This window comes from Eschrichtius robustus, chromosome 17, assembly GCF_028021215.1.
Source record: "Eschrichtius robustus isolate mEscRob2 chromosome 17, mEscRob2.pri, whole genome shotgun sequence".
NCBI classification, from domain to species: Eukaryota; Metazoa; Chordata; class Mammalia; order Artiodactyla; family Eschrichtiidae; genus Eschrichtius; species Eschrichtius robustus.
The window spans coordinates 50055423-50075327 of NC_090840.1; the positions used below are offsets into that span (position 1 = coordinate 50055423).

At 36.6% G+C, this 19905-nt stretch overlaps 1 protein-coding gene across 1 annotated transcript in view; it reads right to left on the reverse strand.

The window, feature by feature from the left end:
• Nucleotides 1-19905, reverse strand: part of RGS22 (regulator of G protein signaling 22) — a 168269-nt gene that overhangs the window by 21444 nt on the left and 126920 nt on the right. Inside the window, exons 22-24 of the mRNA XM_068525488.1 lie at nt 18546-18725; nt 14242-14400; nt 2176-2274 (exon numbers count right to left, since the gene is read on the reverse strand). Coding sequence (XP_068381589.1) covers nt 2176-2274; nt 14242-14400; nt 18546-18725 — 438 coding nt within the window. The remainder of the gene's footprint in view (nt 1-2175; nt 2275-14241; nt 14401-18545; nt 18726-19905) is intronic.

The following is a 19905-nucleotide window of genomic DNA, read 5'->3' on the forward strand; positions in this document are numbered from 1 at the left end:
TTTTGCCTATTCAGTTTTATTTCTATGCATTTTGTAGGTTGGTTATGTTTCCTGATATTAGAGAAGTGGTCTTATGTAGGAAACATACTATGGGGTCAGAAGTGCACTCCTGTCTGGTCACCAGACCTATATGATTTAGGGATGCTCTCTCTGTGGACTGCCTGGGTCCTTCTGTTGTGACAGGCTGACTGCTACAGGTGTGCTGGTAGGTGTGGCTGGCCCCGTCTGGTTGGTTGCCAGGACCTGCCTTGTGTAGGGGCTGTCAGCCACTGGTAGGGGGGCTAGGTCCTGGCACAGCTGGCTGCAAGGTCAGGGAAGTCCTGGTCTTGGTCCACCGGTTGGCAGGACTGGGTCATGAGACTGGTTTTGGAGCTAATGTAGGCTTGCTGATTGGTGGGGCTATGACCCAGGGCATCCCAGGATGGTGCTGGTCTACCAGTTGGTGGGTTAGGTCTTACAGCTGGCTGTGGGGCTGCTGTGGTCTTGGGGCTGTCTAGGCCCTTGATGTAAATTTTTAAACTCCCTGGCCCTAGGTTGGTGGGGCAGGGATGTGAGTGTTTTCGTGTACTATTTCTCAGTGAATCAATGTTGAAAAAGTTTTATAGCTTTCTTGACAGCTATTCAGTCACATTTATACAGTCAATTTGACTATGAATTTAGGTGCTTAGGAAAGATCCAAGTTTTTTTTGGGGGGGTAGTTATGCTTTTGGATCAATTACCATTCTTCAGTGTGCAAAATCTACCTGAAACAGATGCATATACAGAGCAGCCACACTTGCAAAATCATAGTGTATTATTATTTTACCAATTACTAGAGTAATTCAACATGTGTACCTTAATAGCAATAATAATAATAATAATTTATATTTATAAAATGCTTTTGGTTTCCAAAAGCTTTTTAGTTTCTTACAAAAGTCTTGAGATATATGACAGGATATCACCATCATAATCATCATCATCATCATCATCATCATCATTCCTTTCTCTCTCTTTCTCTTTAACAGATAAGGAAACAGGCTCAAAGGAGAAGTGATTTTTTTTTTAGGCTTCAAAGTAATACTGACTTGTGAGTGACAGAGTAAAAATTAGAAGCCTAGTATCTCTAATTCCACATCTCCTCCCTTTATTTTTACACAGTGTTTCTGAAACTTAATGCTAGTTGTTTGCTAATAAATGTACTTCCAAATGGCATTATTAGGTATCACACACTTTTAGACATGTCTTTTTCAATATACGGTTCCACAAAATTGGACATTTCTCTTAATAATAGCTTTGTAGTCTATTGGTTATCTTAGCTGGGTAGCCGAACACATTTGACATTCTCAAGTATCAAAAAGATTGTTTCTTAAGCTAGTATTATCCTATGATACAAACAATTTCAATACCAGTCTTTAAAAATGGACATAAACTTATGAAATTACTGGGACATAATATTAATGTATGTTATACATGTAAGTATAAACATAAAAACTCTACATGTGCGCTTCCCTGGTGGCGCAGTGGTTGAGAATCTGCCTGCCAATGCAGGGGACACGGGTTCGAGCCCTGGTCTGGGAAGATCCCACATGCCGCGGAGCAACTGGGCCCGTGAGCCACAATTACTGAGCCTGCGCGTCTGGAGCCTGTGCTCCGCAACGAGAGGCCACGATAGTGAGGGGCCCGCGCACCGCGATGAGGAGTGGCCCCCGCTTGCCACAACTAGAGAAAGCCCTCGCACAGAAACGAAGACCCAACACAGCCATAAAAAAAAAAAAAAACTCTACATGTATTAGTTGATGATGATGTATTAGTCAATTTTATGACCACTTTAAAGATTTAAAAAACTGAAACTAGAATGTGACATGCTTTCTTTTCTTGACCCAAGAAGATATCAACCTATATATATTCTCTTATTCTATATCATTATCTCTTTTCCAATAAGATAGTTATTTCAACTTCTGCCACTAAAATATTCTTCATATGTATCAAGAAATCATTTCCCCTGATTATGTTGTCCAGGATCAGCTGAAATTTTAATGTTCTCTGAAGGCTAAGAAAATTCTCTTCCAATCTCTCTTGGTGATATAATTTTAGCCTCATTTTCAAACAAACACAACTTTACTACTATAAAATGACTCAGTTATTGCATTCTGCTATCCAATGCTCTACAGAAGAAGTGATATCTTTCCTGCTTACCTGTCGGCCGTATGCTTGCAGGCCTAAACCTGGGTCACTGATTAAAGTGGCTGTTTTGATAGCAGATCCTGAAGTACTTGGATATTGTTTGATTCCATCCTGTAATTATATTAAATTAAATTATTCCAAAAAAGGGGTAACACTATATTAACATAATCTTACAGTTCAGAAGTCATAACATTATATGAAAAAATATTTTGTGGTAAGCACCACACCACAAGGTTTCATCAAGTCAATGTCATGAATATGACATATTCTATTGTTATGATCTTTAATTTCTTTCATACTAATATAAAAATATTAAAAAATAAATGAGAGAAATTACAAAGTAGAATGTAATCATCACCCCCAAATTCTGGCTTCCAAGAAAAACCACTACAAACATTTTCATGAACATCCATCCAAACTTCTCAGTAGACAAATGCTTAGATATAATCTATAACTTGAATATTGATATTTTATTACCTAAATTTCATATAAATGGAATCACCCTATACAAGCTCTTTTAAAATCTGCTTTTTCATGAAAAATATCATGAAAACATTTCTCTGTGAATAAAGAAAGAACAGGAATATAAGGGCAGGGTCTTTGTATCATTCACCAAGTATGCCTACTGCAGAACACAGAGTATATACTTAAATATTTGTTGGATGATGGAATGCATAAATTACATCATCATTTTCACTGGATGAATGGTCTTTTTAAAAAATTTTATTTATTTAATTTTATTTTTGGCTGTGTTGGGTCTTCATTGCTGCGCATGGGCTTTCTCCAGTTGCAGCGAGCGGGGGCTACTCTTCCTTGCTGTGCACGGGCTTTTCATTGCGGTGGCTTCTCTTGTTGCGGAGCATGGGCTCTAGGCACGCGAGCTTCAGTAGTTGTGGCACGTGGGCTCAGTAGTTGTGGCACACGGGCTTAGTTGCTCCACAGCATGTGGGATCTTCCCAGACCAGGGCTTGAACCAGTGTCCCTTGCATTGGCAGGTGGATTCTTAAGCACTGTGCCACCAGAGAAGCCCTGAATGGTCTTATACACTCAAATATTTGTTGAATGATTAAAGAATAAACTACATTATCAGTTCAGCAGGTGAATAATATTCTAGTAAAGGAATGTACCATAGATGATTTAACCAATACCTGAAATTTAAGTCATTTAAAATTTTTACTATTATAAACAATGCTGTATACAAACATCTTTCTGCTTTTTAAAAATTCTCTCCTTTAGAATAAATGTTTAGAAGTCTATCTGCCGGATTAAAAAGAATGAACATTTTAAACAATAAAAGTTGTCAAACTGCCCTTCAGAAACAAAGCACCATTTTACACTTTCTCCAATAACGCATGAATTTGCAGGCCTCTTCCTCATACCCTCAACCAACACTGGATATTTTCTTCTTTGCCAGTCTGCATGTCTTTGGTTACTAGTGAGGTTGAACACCTTTTAATGCTTTTAATCATTTGTATTTCTTTTGAGAATTGCCTGTTGATGCCCTTTGCCCTATTTTTTTGTTGAGTATTTATGATTTATTTTTATAACATATCATACACTTTATGTTTTCCCAATTTGTCTTTTAACCTTGTTTTTTGCCATTTAAAATGTAAAAATTTTTATTGATCCTTTGTTAATGAATTTGCCACTGTTCATTTTAAGTACTTGATATTAAACTACATGAAAGTTTTCCATGAGATTGTTTCTCCTGTCATAACTTTCTTCAGATTACCTAGTTTCATTTGATTCCTTTATAAGAATGAGAAATGAAGGATATAATTGATATTAGTATTTTTATTATAAAGAAGGCCAATTACTGCTACAATATTAAAAAGATAATAACTAACATTTACTGTATGACATGTATTATTCTCCACATACTATATTTAATTCTACCCTGTGATGTGAGTTCTATTACTATTTCCATTTTCCTGAAAAAAAAAAATGAGGTTTTGGGAAGTGAAGTGGTTTCCCTGAGATATTAGAACTGATCAATGATAAGGCTAGGATTCAAAACCAGGCAGTCTGACTCTAGAAACTGCACTCCTAATCACTATACTATATTGTCTCAGATCAAATGATACCTTACAATTGTATAGTGAAATACCTTACATGTTCTTTTATTCATATCATTTCAATGAATCCCTTTCAAATCATATGAGATTAATATTATCACCATTAGTTGATAGATGAATTTGAGGTTAAGAGGGTTACGAGTCATGCCCATGGTTACCTAGGGAAATCCAATGTTTTTCATAGTGAGTGGTTTTTTTCAGAGGATACATTTTTTTAAAAATTAATTAATTAATTTATTTTTTGGGCTGTGTTGGGTCTTCGATTCTGTGCGAGGGCTTTCTCTAGTTGCGGCAAGCGGGGGTCACTCTTCATCGCGGTGCGTGGGCCTCTCACTGTCGCGGCCTCTCCCGTTGCAGAGCACAGGCTCCAAATGCGCAGGCTCAGTAGTTGTGGCTCACGGGATTTAGTTGCTCCGCGGCATGTGGGATCTGCCCAGGCCAAGGCTCGAACCCGTGTCCCCTGCATTGGCAGGCAGATTCTCAACCACTGCGCCACCAAGGAAGCCCAGAGGATACATTTTTACATTACAAAAAAAATTTATGAGTTTCCCATATTCACTTTTTCCAACATTTCCTCATACGTCTTCATTGACAATGAAATCCTGGAACAAATGTCGACTCTACTGGTCTTCCTTAGCTTACACTTTCCGTGTTAAAATAAGTGCATGTGCGAAATTTGTAGTTACTAATAAATGATGGCAATATGTTTATTGTGTAAAATAAGAATATTCAAAAGTAGAATTCCTATGTTTTCTTTAGGATTATTCACCCTACAAAATGAACGTCAATATTTGTACCTAACCCTGTTAGCAGTTACCAGTTGACAGATATGGACAGATCAGAAGATCACTTAAGGACATTTGCATTTCCATAACTGAAGTATAATATGGACGATATAAACATACATTCTGGATTTTCTGGAGAAGCAGCAATTGCAGATTTTCTCTACCCTCATCACACTGTATGTTTCAACTTTTGTTTCAGACAATATGTTTACCATATATCTAAGCAAACTGAAAATACCTGGGATGACACTGAGAGAACTGTGAAGTTCTTCATAAGTGTTTAGGATACAGTAAGAGATCTTTATATCCTCCTTACTTCTATATTCTTTATTCAATAAGTATATATTTAGAACCATTTGTTAAAATCCTACTATTTAAGACTAACTCAAATTTACCTTTTCTTTGAGATCCTTTACCTTTCCCCCACAAATAATTAATTCCTCATTTTCTGGGATTTCAGTTTTTGTTTATATTCTTTTCAGTTAAGTGTATGTGTGTATCTATCTATCCTTACACTATATGTAAATTATATTCATATCCCTAGCATATGTAGTAGGGATCAATATGAATAGATGATCAATAAAACTCTATGTAGTAGATGATCAGGAAAAGTCTGGTGAAAGAAGGAAGAAAAGGATGAGGAGGGGAGGCTCTTTTGAGAGACTATTTAGGCCACATTAGTAGAAAATGCAGCAGACTCACGTGAGACTCATCTGATTGGTGAAGTTATTCATGTGCCACAGGTGGAATCAGGAAAGAGCTCCAAGCATACATGTTAGACAACATTCTATTTTTTCTCCCTACATCAACCCTTCAAATATATTTCCTTCCTGAGCCTACCAACTTAGCATCACATTCATGCAGCTCAGTCAGACATGGACTTGCCTCAAGGGACTGGAGAAGGTAAATGAGAGGATTTTTATTTAGTGAACTCTGTTTTTAGTCAGATTACATAGATTGGGCCAGATGCATAGTTGGTTTGAGGGGGAAATCAGCTTTTGTATTATTTGATCTATCATTTATCACCTAAACCACTGGAAGGGAAATAATTGCAGAAATTGTTAAAATAAATAATCCAACAATAATTATATTTAAGTTTAATAACATTTCATTTCCATACATGGGATATATATGTGTATATATTGGCTCCATGGTTAAATAACTCACAATACATCAACAAAAATATGTGAAGCCACATTGTGAAGAACTGATTCAGTAGAAGCAAGATTTTGCAGACACCTCTTCCTATTTTCTCGCTCTTATGTCTTCCCTGATTCTCATTCCCTGAGGGTACTGGAAATACCCTCAACCTCCAGATGATAGAATACATCAACCAAAGATAAGCTTCTGAAAATGTGATAATTTTTTGTAGCATCATTCATATGAAAATGTTATTATATATTAAATACTTATAAAAACATTTATAACACTCACATAAGATATGAATAACAACAATACCACCAAAGCTTAAGAAATGCAGTTATCACCAGTACCTCTGTTCCCCTTTGTGTCACTCTCCAATCCCATCATCTATCTCCACCCAACCCATGAAGGTAACCGCTATACTGAATTTTGTATGTTTATCATTCCTTTTTTTTTTTTAACTTTGGGTTTATTTATTTATTTATTTATTTATTTATTTATCTATTTATCTATCTATGGCTGTGTTGGGTCTTCTTTTCTGTGCGAGGGCTTTCTCTAGTTGCGGCAAGTGGGGGCCACTCTTCATCGTGATGCATGGGCCTCTCATTATCGCGGCCTCTCTTGCTGCGGAGCACAGGCTCCAGACGCGCAGGCTCAGCAACTGTGCCTCACGGGTCCAGTTGCTCCACGGCATGTGGGATCTTCCCAGACCAGGGCTCGAACCCGTGTCCCCTGCATTGGCAGGCAGATTCTCAACCACTGCGTCACCAGGGAAGCCCCCTTTTTCTTATTTATAGTTTCCCACATTTGTATTGATTAGTTTTATATGAATTTTAACTTTATATAAGCAGAATTGACTGGTTCTATTCATTTGCAACTTTTTCACTCAACATTATACTCCCGCTATATATCTATGTTTATTATTGTGGTTATAGTTAATTTGTTTTCCATCACAGCACAGTGTTCTACTACATGAATTTGTTTTTCCAATCCCCTGTTAATAGACATTTGAACAGCTTCTGATTTTTTGCTATAGAAAGCATGGGTGCTATAAACCATGTGCATGTCTCCTGATATTTGTGTCCATGAATTATTCTAGGATATATCTCCTGATATTTGTGTCCATGAATTATTCAAGTAGATTTGATAAGTTGAAGGCTAAGTGCATCTTTTAATTTACTGGATAAAGTCAAATTGTTTTCTAAAGTGACTATCAGTGTACACTCCCATCCACAGTGTATAAGAGTTCTGACTGCTCCCTATTATTGGTGGTTGATGAAAATATAAGACATCTCAAAATGAGCAGAAAGTGGCAGGTTATATGCATATAAAACCATTACAAGAATAAAACAGAAAATGAGAACTCCAATATTTTAGCTGATGACACTACTCTCCAAGAAATCTAATCATGAATCAGAGGAAAACTCTAACATAGGAGCCCAAAGTGGATAAAATATCCCTACACAAACATTTTCATATATGAAATACTCCAAATCATAAATGCAGAAACTCAGAACACCGAATCGCCAAAGCAATCTTTTTTTTGTACTTTATTTATTTTTAATATATTTATTATTTTTGGCTGAGTTGGGTCTTCATTGCTGTGCGCAGGCTTTCTCTACTTGCAGCGAGTGGTGGCTACTCTTCATTGCAGTGCATGGGCTTCTCATTGCAGTGGCTTCTCCTGTTGCAGAGCACGGGCTCTAGGCATGTGGGCTTTCAGTAGTTGTGGCTCGTGGGCTTCAGTAGTTGTGGCTCGTGGGCTCTAGAGTGCAGGCTCAGTAGTTGTGGCACACAGGCTTAGCTGCTCCGCAGCATGTGGGATCTTCCCGGACCAGAGCTCAAACCCGTGTACCCTGCATTGGCAGGCGGATTCTTAACCACCGCGCCAGCAGGGAAGCCCCCAAAGCAATCTTGAGAAAGAAAAATGGAGCTGGAGGAATCAGGCTCCCTAACTTCAGGCTATACTACAAAGCCACAGTAATCAAGACAGTATGGTACTGGCACAAAAACAGAAATACAGATCAAAAGAACAGGATAGAAAGCCCAGAGATAAACCCATGCACATATGGTCACCTTATCTTTGATAAAGGAGGCAAGAATATACAATGGAGAAAAGACAGCCTCTTCAATAAGTGGTGCTGGGAAAACTGGACAGTTTCATGTGAAAGAATGAAATCAGAACACTCTCTAACACCACACACAAAAATAAACTCAAAATGGATTGAAGACCTAAATGTAAGGCCAGACACTATAAAACTCTTAGAGGAAAACATAGGCAGAACATTCTATGACATAAATCAGAGCAAGATCCTTTTTGACCCACCTCCTAGAGAAATGGAAATAAAACCAAAAATAAACAAATGGGACCTAATGAAACTTAAAAGCTTTTGCACAGCAAAGGAAACCATAAACAGGATGAAAAGACAACCCTCAGAATGGGAGAAAATATGTGCAAATGAAGCAACTGACAAAGGATTAGTCTCCAAAATTTACAAGCAGCTTATGCAGCTCAATATCAAAAAAACCAAACAACCCAATCCAAAAATGGGCAGAAGACCTAAATAGACATTTCTCCAAAGAAGATAATACAGATTGCCAACAAACACATGAAAGGATGTTCAACATCACTAATCATTAGAGAAATGCAAATCAAAACTACAATGAGGTATCACCTCACACCGGTCAGAATGGCCATCATCAAAAAATCTACAAACAATAAATGCTGGAGAGGGTGTGGAGAAAAGGGAACCCTCTTGCACTGTTGGTGGGAATGTAAATTGACACAGCCACTATGGAGAACAGTATGGAGGTTCCTTAGAAAACTAAAAATAGAACTACCATACGACGCAGCAATCCCACTACTGGGCATATACCCTGAGAAAACCACAATTCAAAGAGTCATGTACCACAGTGTTCATTGCAGCTCTATTTACAATAGCCAGGACATGGAAGCAACCTAAGTGTCCATCGACAGATGAATGGATAAAGAAGATGTGGCACATACATACAATGGAATATTACTCAGCCATAAAAAGAAACGAAATTGAGTTACTTGTAGTTAGGTGGATGGACCTAGAGTCTGTCATACAGAGTGAAGTAAGTCAGAAAGAGAAAAACAAATACCATATGCTAAACATATATATGGAATCTAATTAGAGAAAAAAAAAAGGATTCTGAAGGACCTAGGGGCAGGACAGGAATAAAGATGCAGAAGTAGAGAATGGACTTGAGGACACTGGGAGGGGAAAGGGTAAGCTGGGATGAAGTAAGAGAGTGGCATTGACATATATACACTACCAAATGTAAAATAGATAGCTAGTGGGAAGCAGCCACATAGCAAGGGAGATCAGCTCGGTGTTTTGTGACCACCTAGAGGGGTGGGATAGGGAGGGTGGAAGGGAGACACAAGAGGGAGGCGGTATGGGGATATATGTTTATGTATAGCTGATTCGCTTTGTTATAAAGCAGAAATTAACACACCATTGTAAAGCAATTATACTCCAATAAAGATGTTAAAAAAAAAGGAACTCAGAACAGAAACATAAAGACATTTTAAAAGGCAGTGTAAATTGACAGTTTACTGAGCTTAAAAAAAGACTGTAAAAAATAAAAATCTCTCAGAAATGAAGCTGTAAGGTACCCAAGGGTTCACGAATATCGATCATAAAGAAAGTGTATATATACATATATACACACATATATATAATATGAATATAAATTCACCTCTTCCAAAGTTGGCAAAAGATATAAACATACAGACTCAAGAACTTGAGTAACGCTCAAACAGAATCAACCCCAAGAAATCTGCACAAGACACATCATAATCAAAATTCTGAAAACTAAAGACAAAGAAAAGAATCTTGAAAGCAGTAAGTGAGAAACAATACCTTACTTACAGGGAAAAAAGAAAGAAGAAAATAATAATCTTGGAACATCAAAAAGGAAGAAAAATAGCAAGAGCAAAAGCAAGGGTAAATACAGTAGACTTTTCACCTTGAGCTTCCTGGTTAATGTTTGATGGTTGAAGCAAAAATTATACAATTGTCTGATGTGGTTCTCAATATATGTTGAGAAATATTTAGGATAATTATAAACAGGTGAGGGGAAAGAGACTTAAAGGGAGGTAGTTTCTAGACTCAAACTGGTAAAATGTCAACACCAATAGACTGCGATAAGTTATGCATGTATAATGTGATATCTAAAGCAACCACTGAAACATCCAAACAGAGATACAGCAAAATGATATTCTAAGAAATGTTCAAGTAAATCCACAGGAATGCGAGACAAAGGAAACAGAAAAAAAGAAACAGGGAACAAATAAAACAAAAAATAAAATGGCAGATTTAAGAACTAACGTATCAATAATTACATTAAAGATACACAGACTAAATACACCAATTAATAAACAGAGATTCGTAGAGTAGACTAAAAACAAAAATCAAACACCACCACGACCCAACTATATGCTGTTTACAGGAAACTTAATTAAAATATAATGATGTAGGCAGTAAAGTAAAGGAATGGAAAAATATACTATGTGAAAATCAAGAGAGCAAGATGGTTCTGTAGCTTGGGAGAAGTTTGGCAGTTCCTCAAAAGGAGCCATCAATTCAATTTCTAGGTCCCAAGAAAAATTAAAACATGTCTATACTTAAGGTTGTACAGAATGTTCATAGCAGCATTATTAATAATAGCCAAAAAGTACATTAACTGATGAATGGATAAGCAAGCTGTAGTACAGCCATATAGTGTAATATTAGTCGGCCATAAGAAGAATAAAGTAGTGAAACATGCTACAAAATGGATGAACCTTGAAAATATCATGCTAAGTGAAAGAAGCCAGCCATAAAAGACCACATGCTATATGATTTAATTTACATGAAATGTCCAGATATAGAAAGTAGATTAGTGGCTTCCAGAGGCTGAGAGGGAAGGAGTAAAGGGGAGTGACTGCTAATGGGTACAGAGTTTCTTTTTGAGGTGATGAAAATGTTCTAAAATTAAGTAGTAGTGATGGTTGCACAACTCTGTAAATATACTAAAACCACAAAATTGTACACTTTAACAGTGTGAATTTTATGGTATGTGAATTAAATTTCAATAAAGCTATTATTAAATAAAAGCACTCAAATAAAAGAATAAGAAGAAGGAGGAGAAGGAGGAGAAGAAGAAGGCAAGAGTGACTACATTAGCATTTTATTGTAATAGCCCAAAACAGGAACAAACTCAAATGTCCTCTAATGAGTGAATGGTTAAAATGTGGTACAATGTACCACAGAGCACTACCCGGCAATTAAAGAGGATGAACTATGGATATACACAACAACGTGGATGGATCTCAAGGGTATTTATGTAGAGTGAAAACTGCCAGTCTCAAAGAGTCACATATTGTATGATTCTATTTATATAACATTCTCAAAACGACAAAATTTTCTAAATGGGGAACAGATTCATGGCTAACAGACATTATAATGGGTAATTGGATGGATATGACTTATAGTCATGAGGGACATCTTTGTGGTGCATCTTGAATATAGTGTTGGTTACTTGAATCTACACATGTGACAAAATGGCATAGAACTATACACACACCTTGTATCAATATCAATTTCCTGATTTTACTATTGTATATAGTTAATGTAAGGTGTAGCCACTGGGGAAAACTGGGTGATGGGTACATGGGACTTCTCTACTATCTTTGCAACTTCCTGTGAATGTTAATTATTTCAAAATAAAAATTTTTCTAAAAAATAATTTGGAATTTGAAATTTAAAAATATAATAGCAATAGCATTATTTTGAATATGAAATACTTTGGAATAAATTTCACAAAATATACTCAAGACCTGTCACTGAAAATGACAAATCATCGATGAGAGAAATGAAAGAATAACTAAACAGAGATAAACTGTGTTCATGGAGTAGAAGACACAGTATTGTTATGACATCAATTCTCAAACTGACCTATAGGTTCATTACAATCCTGATCAAAATATCCGAATAGTTAACATGTGAAAAGTTGTTCCACCTTACTAATAATTAGGTGAACGTAAATAAATGCATCAGCATGATGACATACCACTTGTCATCAACAGACTGACAAAAATTTCAAAGTCTGAACAAACCAAATGGGGAGAAGTAGGAATATATAGATTGACACACGCTCATACTCTCTTACTCAGCCATTCCAAAAACATTTTTATACATGTGAATGTGAAGACGTTTACAGGAATGTTGTCTGCAGTGCTGTTTGTAATGGTAAAAATTGAAAAAAATCCAACAATAAAGAAATAGTTAGGAACTTCCCTGGTGGTGCAGTGGTTAAGAATCCTCCTGCCAATGCTGGGGACACAGGTTCGATCCCTGGTCCAGTAAGATCCCACATGCCGCGGAGCAACTAAGTCTGTGTGCCACAACTACTGAGCCTGCGCTCTAGAGCCCGCGAGCCACAACTACTGAAGTCCTCGCACCTAGAGCCCGTGCTCGGCAACAAGAGAAGCCACCGCAATGAGAAGCCCACGCACAGCAAGGAAGAGCAGCCCCCACTCACCACAACTAGAGGAAGGCCGTATGCAGCAATGAAGACCCAACGCAGCCAAAACTTAAAAAAAAAAAAAAAAGAAATAGTTAAATAAAAATAGTATATTTATTCATATGATGGAAATGCAGCAATTAAACTGATTAAATGAGATCTAAGTAGAGCAGTGTGGGTAGAATTAAAAGACAAAACTGAATTTAAAATGCAAGATGTAGAAAGCACAATATGTGCTATGGAACGAATTGTGTCTCCCCAAATTCATATGTTGATGTTCTAACTTCCACTGTGTCTGTATCATGAGATAGGGTCTTTAAGAGGTACTTAAGGTTAAATGAGGTCATAAGGGTAGGGTCCTAATCCAAAGAAATTGTGGCTTTATAAGAAGAGGAAGAGAGAGAGAACTCTTTTTCTCCCCAACTTGTGAGGACACAACAAGAAGGTGGCCATTTTCAAGCCAGGAGGAGAGGTCTCACCAAGAATCGTATTAGCTGGCACCTTGATCTGGGACTTCTAGTCTCCAGAACTATGAGGAAATTAATTTCTGTTGTTTAAGCCATCCAGTCTCTGATATTTTGCTATGGTAGCCTGAGAAGACTAATAAAATATGGTACCATTACGTAAGTTAAAATACATACAAAATAGTCCTCTGGATTTTTTATGAATCCATATACCCATATAAAACACTATCTTAAAAAGGAGCTGGGAGAACATACCCCAAACTTAATGGTTGCTCTTGGAGATGGGGAGGGTAATAGAACTCAAGGCTGGAGTTAAGAGAGTTTACTGTTCTGCAGTATTTCACTTCTTAAGGAAAAATGAAAAGCAAATGAGGAAAATGTTAACTGTTTATTTTGACCTGTGCAAATATGGGTGTTATAATTATATTACTTTTATATCTTTAGATTATCTTTTAAATTTCTTTTAAAAAACAGAATAGGGATAAACTTACAAATAAGATGAAATACATTACTTGTTATCCCTTTTCAAGTCAAGGAAAATAGGTAAATATAAAGATAGAGGAATTGATAAATGAATGGACAGACTAAAAGACAAATAGGCAGGCTGGACAATTTATGACTTATATTTGTAAATTTCACAGTCAATATATCATTCTCTAATTTTAATATTGAAAATGCTGCTCCCAGTACATAATATTTTTTCATTCATTCATTCATTCCCATATTTATTTGGTAAACAATAATTTATAATTGAGCATGTGCTGGATAGTGGTAGAAGTGTTTTTAATAAGACAGATGGTATAATTGAGGATCTCAGTCCAGTGAGAAAGACAGATACAAAAACTTATTCACAAGACAATATAAAGTGTTCTCCAAGAGAGGTACATAGAAGAGATGACATTTGAGATAAATTTTTTAAAATTCAAAAACAAGTCTGAAACCTCTGAATGAAGGCTTTAAAAATCACTAAAATCTGTATTCTATAACTTCTCTGTATTTTTGCTCAGCCCAAATTCTTCTACATGTATCACATAACTTTTAAAAGTTTGATTAAACCCAAAATGATTCTTGTCTCACCTTTGCAAATTTTTCGTCTTCTGTGACTACCAATTTTTTTTTCTGCTTACTATATTCTTGTCTTCTCTCCAAAACACTCATAATTTTTTCATCAGTTAAGTTCTTCCTAAACTCACAAAACTGAGGCCAAAATTTAAACAGAACTCCAAAAATTGTCATCTGTATATAAAACAAAGTATGTCTCAGGTTACAGTTTTATACAAATGTACCAATTTAAACTCTAATTCACAATAATAATGGATTAACTATTCTATTCTTTAATATACAGCATGTTTCCTCCAACTTATTGTCTCCAGACATCTTGGTATAGTTTAGTTCAGCACATGCTTATCATCAATGTTTTTTTACTACCAAGGAGAAGTCTTTCTTTTAAAAAAAACATACTCTTAAATACAGTTAAAAGTCACTTTATGCTTTATGTTTCCCTATCCAGTTGATTGTATTAATAAAGAATCCATTAGGTCTTTTAAAATAAGAAATTTATGTTTTCTTTGAAAACATATACCAGTTGATCTGCCATACACTCTGCTGTTTTATGCAAGTATTCCAAATATTCAGTTCATCAAGGGGAACTCCTCTCCGGTCCCCTTTCCTTTCTTTTAGAGAAAGGAAATACCATTTTGCCTCTGGAAAAGCTCTTAAACAAAGCTGCAGATCTAAGAATAAATCTTGAGTAACTTTTAAATGATATAATCTCTCTTTTATGTGAGAGCAAGAAAAGTAACATTTAAAAAGCAGAGTGGTATCCTGCACAAATGCTTTCTTAGGACACTCTACATTAAGTGATTAATTGTGATATTTATAGAGATAAGAATTGTTGCTCAAATTCCCATGCCAAGTTTTTCCATTAGTTCCAGAGGCATACATTACTTCCAAGAAGGTAGGACTTGCCACATCAGATCAAGTCCAACGTTTTGTTGCTGGGAATGGCCTATACCTAATGCCCTGGAGAAAAATGAACTATCCCATTAGGCTCTAAGCCAACTCTTCAGGGGGAAAGTGGAATTTTTACAAAGTAAATGCTGCAGTGATCAACAGCGTCCTGAATTGATATATTTCATGACTCCTCGTTTCTGTACATGAGTATCATTAGTAAAACTATTTACTCCCTTTACAATACTATCTTGTCATTGAATGCTATAGCCTCTTGGGATTGTGAACACAAAAGCTAAACATACTTTATTTGATGAAGTGCAGGCTTTTAAAAAATTTTCATTTACATTTATCTGTCATGCATTTGATTAAGTAATCCCCTTCTCCAAAGTTAAACGATCATGGTAGTTTTTATATGCACTTTTTAAACTTAAATACTCCTCCTCCACCTCTATTTACCAACTATTGACCCTACTTCTCAGTTACCCCTCCAAAACCTAAGTCATTCCCAGCTCTCAAATATATTTATTTTCATCTAGAAGGCTTTCCAGTAAAAGTCACCCTATTAGGACACAATTTTTCAAGGTAGACATAAAATTGCTCTATTTCTAGAAGTTGCAATTAAGGTTAATAACATACATGTTATTCATGAAAATTGTCCTATACCTCCAAAACCTTAAAAGATAACCAAACTGTGGGTATGTTTTAATAAATACAGAGCTACTTTGCTCACTGCCAGCAGATGGGCAATGCTCTAGTATGAGTGAGAAGGGCCAGTGAAAATATGGCTGGGTGATGAAAACTTTCAAGCTATTAGGAATGCAGGTGGGGGACAGGCAGACGCTATAGTGCAGGGGTCCCCAATCCCCGGGCCACGGACAGGACTGCACAGCAGGAGGTGAGCGGTGGGTGAGCCAGCAAAGCTTCATCTGTATTTACAGCTGTTCCCCATCATTCACAGTACTGCTTGAGCTCCGCCTACTGTCAGATCAGCTGCGTCATTAGATTCTCAAAGGAGCGTGAACCTTACTGTGAACTGCACATGTGAGGGATCTAGGTTGCGTGCTCTTTATGAGAATCTAATGCCTGATGATCTGAGGTGAAGCTTAGGCGGTGATGCTAGCACTGGGGAGCGGCTGCAAATACAGATTATCATTAGCAGAGAGGTTAGACTGCACAGAGACCATAATAAATCAACTGCTTGCAGATTCATATCGAAACCCTATCAGTGAGTGGCAAGTGAAAACAAGCTCAGGGCTCCCACTGATTCTGCACTATAGTGAGCTGTATAATTATTTCATTATATATTACAATGTAATAATAATAGAAATAAATTGCACAATAAATGTAATGTGCTTGAATCATCCCAAAACCATCCACCCACACTCCCGCCCCCAGTCCGTGGAAAAACTGTCTTCCACGAAACCGGTCCCTGGTGCCAAAAAGGTTGGGGACCACTGCTATAGTGAAATAAATACTAAAAGAGGCAATTTTTATATTTACTATTCAGCCCTTTTGCTCAACTTTGCTCTCATGTCCAGTTTGATCTATTCCTGTCATGATCCATCTATTCTCACATCATTCATTCATATGTTCAAAAATGTTACTGAGTGTCTATTCTATGCCAGGCACTCAGGCCGCAAAGGCAAATAAGAAACATTCCCTACGCCCAAAGACCTTACAGTCCGATGGGAAAGTGAGGCATGAGAATAGCCATTTTCAGTTCTGTGTGATAAGTGTTCTGACAGGGACAAATACAAGATATCATAGAAGCATAAGAGAGAGAAGATGATACTGTAAAAAGCTCTGGAAGCAAGAAAGTAAGCCCTCTTTATGGAAGTACAAATATTTCAGTAAGACTGGGAGACAGATGGCAGGGAGTGGGAAGACATGTGGTTAGAGAAATATGTAGTAAGGAGCTTGGTCTTCAGTCTGAAGACAATGGGGAGTAATTGAAATTGAAAGCAGAGAAATGACATGATCAAATATACATTTTGAAAAGATGGATCTGTCTGCAGTGAGTTAAATGGTTTTGAGAGAGCCTAGAGGCAGGGAATTCTGGTAATCAATGTGAGACATTGCAGATGTGAACTGAGGTAGCGGCACGGAGTTGGAGAAAAGTAGATAGAATAACAGATAAGAAGGAGACAAATGGATACATATAAGTGACTGAAGATCCCCAAAGGTAAGGAATGAAGGATAGGGAAGACATGAAGATGGCAACCAGATCTCTGGCTTGTATACCTGGGTAGGAGATATGCCATTCTCTGAGCTTCCTTACAGAAAACAGAAACAATAGATTTGGTGAGGTGAGGCCCCTAAATATTCTCTTGTGTTCTGATACTCCAAAGTCCATATTTAAGATATGTTTGGGACTTTGATTTGGGAAATCAGGTAGGAGGCATAAACTAGAGGACTCCAATAAAGTTCACTGGCTGTAATCCCTGGACAGTGCGGTGGAACCAACCTACGTAAGCAGCTCCAGACATTCACCATCAGACTTGAGGCTAGATGGTCTCCTGGCTATCAGGAGACCTAGGCTAGGCTAAGTGATCTTTTCATTAACAGATGCTACAATTCTGACACCATGTTTTTTCTATTTCTCTCTAGCACATCCTCAATCATTCTTCTTTATTTTTACCTATTTCAATGCATAATTGGATGGTGAGTCCACTTTCAGTTCCTTTTAGGACTTAGAACACAGCTGGCTTGCAAATGAATATTAAGGAATAATGGTCGTTTTCCATGCTCAAGGGCAATCATACCCTAAATCTCTGTTTCATATCACTTAAATAGTGACATGGCCTTCCCTATTACCCCTATTATAATTTATTTTTCTTAATCATTTTTCAGGAACATCACTAAAAGGCTTTTCAAAATGCAAATAAAGTATGTTCAGCAACTCACTGTTTTCTATTATTTGTCTTAAAAAGAAGTAACTTGAGCAGGTTAACAGCCATGATTTTCCTTTCATGAGCTTGTGTACTTTATGTTGGTTGGGTACTTAAATCTCCTCTCACTTATTTTATGAGCTATGTGAATATTCCAACCTTTAAAAATACACAAATCTTGGGACACACATACTTTACACATTTTTGTGGTAGCAGATATTTTAAAAGGAAATATGAATGGTGGGAAAGGAAGGAGGAATTAGCTGGAGTTTTATAAGTTAGAAATAAAATGATAACCATGCAAAGTCAAAGTACAGAATTTAAATAATTGTATTTGCTGTATATTATCATCAACAAAATAGTAAGTTACTAGTTTCTATGTTCTGTGGCATACGCAACATCTTTTAAATTAAACAGAATAAATCCCAGGATTAGGAGGATTAGAGCTTTGCCAAATACGAATAATGCAAAAACTTTTAAAGAATATCTAGATTGTTAATCTATTTTAAAGTATGCTTACTACATGCCCTGATTTCTTACCTGTGCCTCTCTAAATACATATGGTCCCAACTCCTTTCTGTGTTCAATAATCTTCTGGGCTTGCTCTAATGGAATGTCAATTTGTAAAGCTGGTGGAATACTGGAATTAATAAAGCAGTTGATAATAGTCATGATCTTCTTGTGGATGAGGGACTCATCACAATGAGAATGGCACAAGTCCTAAACAAGGAGGAAAGATAGAACAATATATGATTAATACATTAATAGAATACTTTATAGAATGTGTCAATATGTCTGTCAGTTAATATATATATATTTTAATTTCAGATCAAGAGGTTACTGGGACATGTTCAAGACTATCTTAAAAAATCATAGCTTTTATTTCTCTTGGGTTTGAAGAACATAAGAAATTTTTTTCTTTTTTGCTCCTAGCCTGTGTCTTCATATCTATGTGTGTCTCATGGATAGCATCTAGTTCCATGTTTTTCCCACCCATTCTGTCAATCTCTGCCTTTTAAAGGAACCTAAGACTTTGATGCACATACTTTACGTAAATACGGGTTTCATTTAATCCTGATTCTTTCTTCTCCTGGCAAAGGAGCAGCTTTAGTGTCTACTTTGACTCATTTAACAAATTCATATTAAGTTCCTGCTACATGCCAGACACTGAGCTGAGCCCCAAGACACAGCACCTGTCCTTTAAAGCCTCAATATCTACTGGCATCATAAATATCAGATCAGAAATTAATGAAAAAGAAATGAAGGGAACAATAGCAAAGATCAATAAAACTAAAAGCTGGTTCTTTGAGAAGATAAACAAAATTGATAAACCATTAGCCAGACTCATTAAGAAAAAAGGGAGAAGACTCAAATCAATAGAATTAGAAATGAAAAAGGAGAAGTAACCACTGACACTGCAGAAATACAAAGGATCATGAGAGATTACTACAAGCAACTATATGCCAATAAAATGGACAACCTGGAAGAAATGGACAAATTCTTAGAAAAGCACAACCTTCCGAGACTGAACCAGGAAGAAATAGAAAATATGAACAGACCAATCACAAGCACTGAAATTGAAACTGTGATTAAAAATCTTCCAACAAACAAAAGCCCAAGACCAGATGGCTTCACAGGCGAATTCTATCACACATTTAGAGAAAAGCTAACACCTATCCTTCTCAAACTCTTCCAAAATATAGCAGAGGGAGGAACACTCCCAAACTCATTCTATGAGGCCCCTATCACCCTGATACCAAAACTAGACAAAAGATGTCACAAAAAAAGAAAACTACAGGCCAATATCACTGATGAACATAGATGCAAAAATCCTCAACAAAATACCAGCAAACAGAACCCAACAGCACATTAAAAGGATCATACACTATGATCAAGTGGG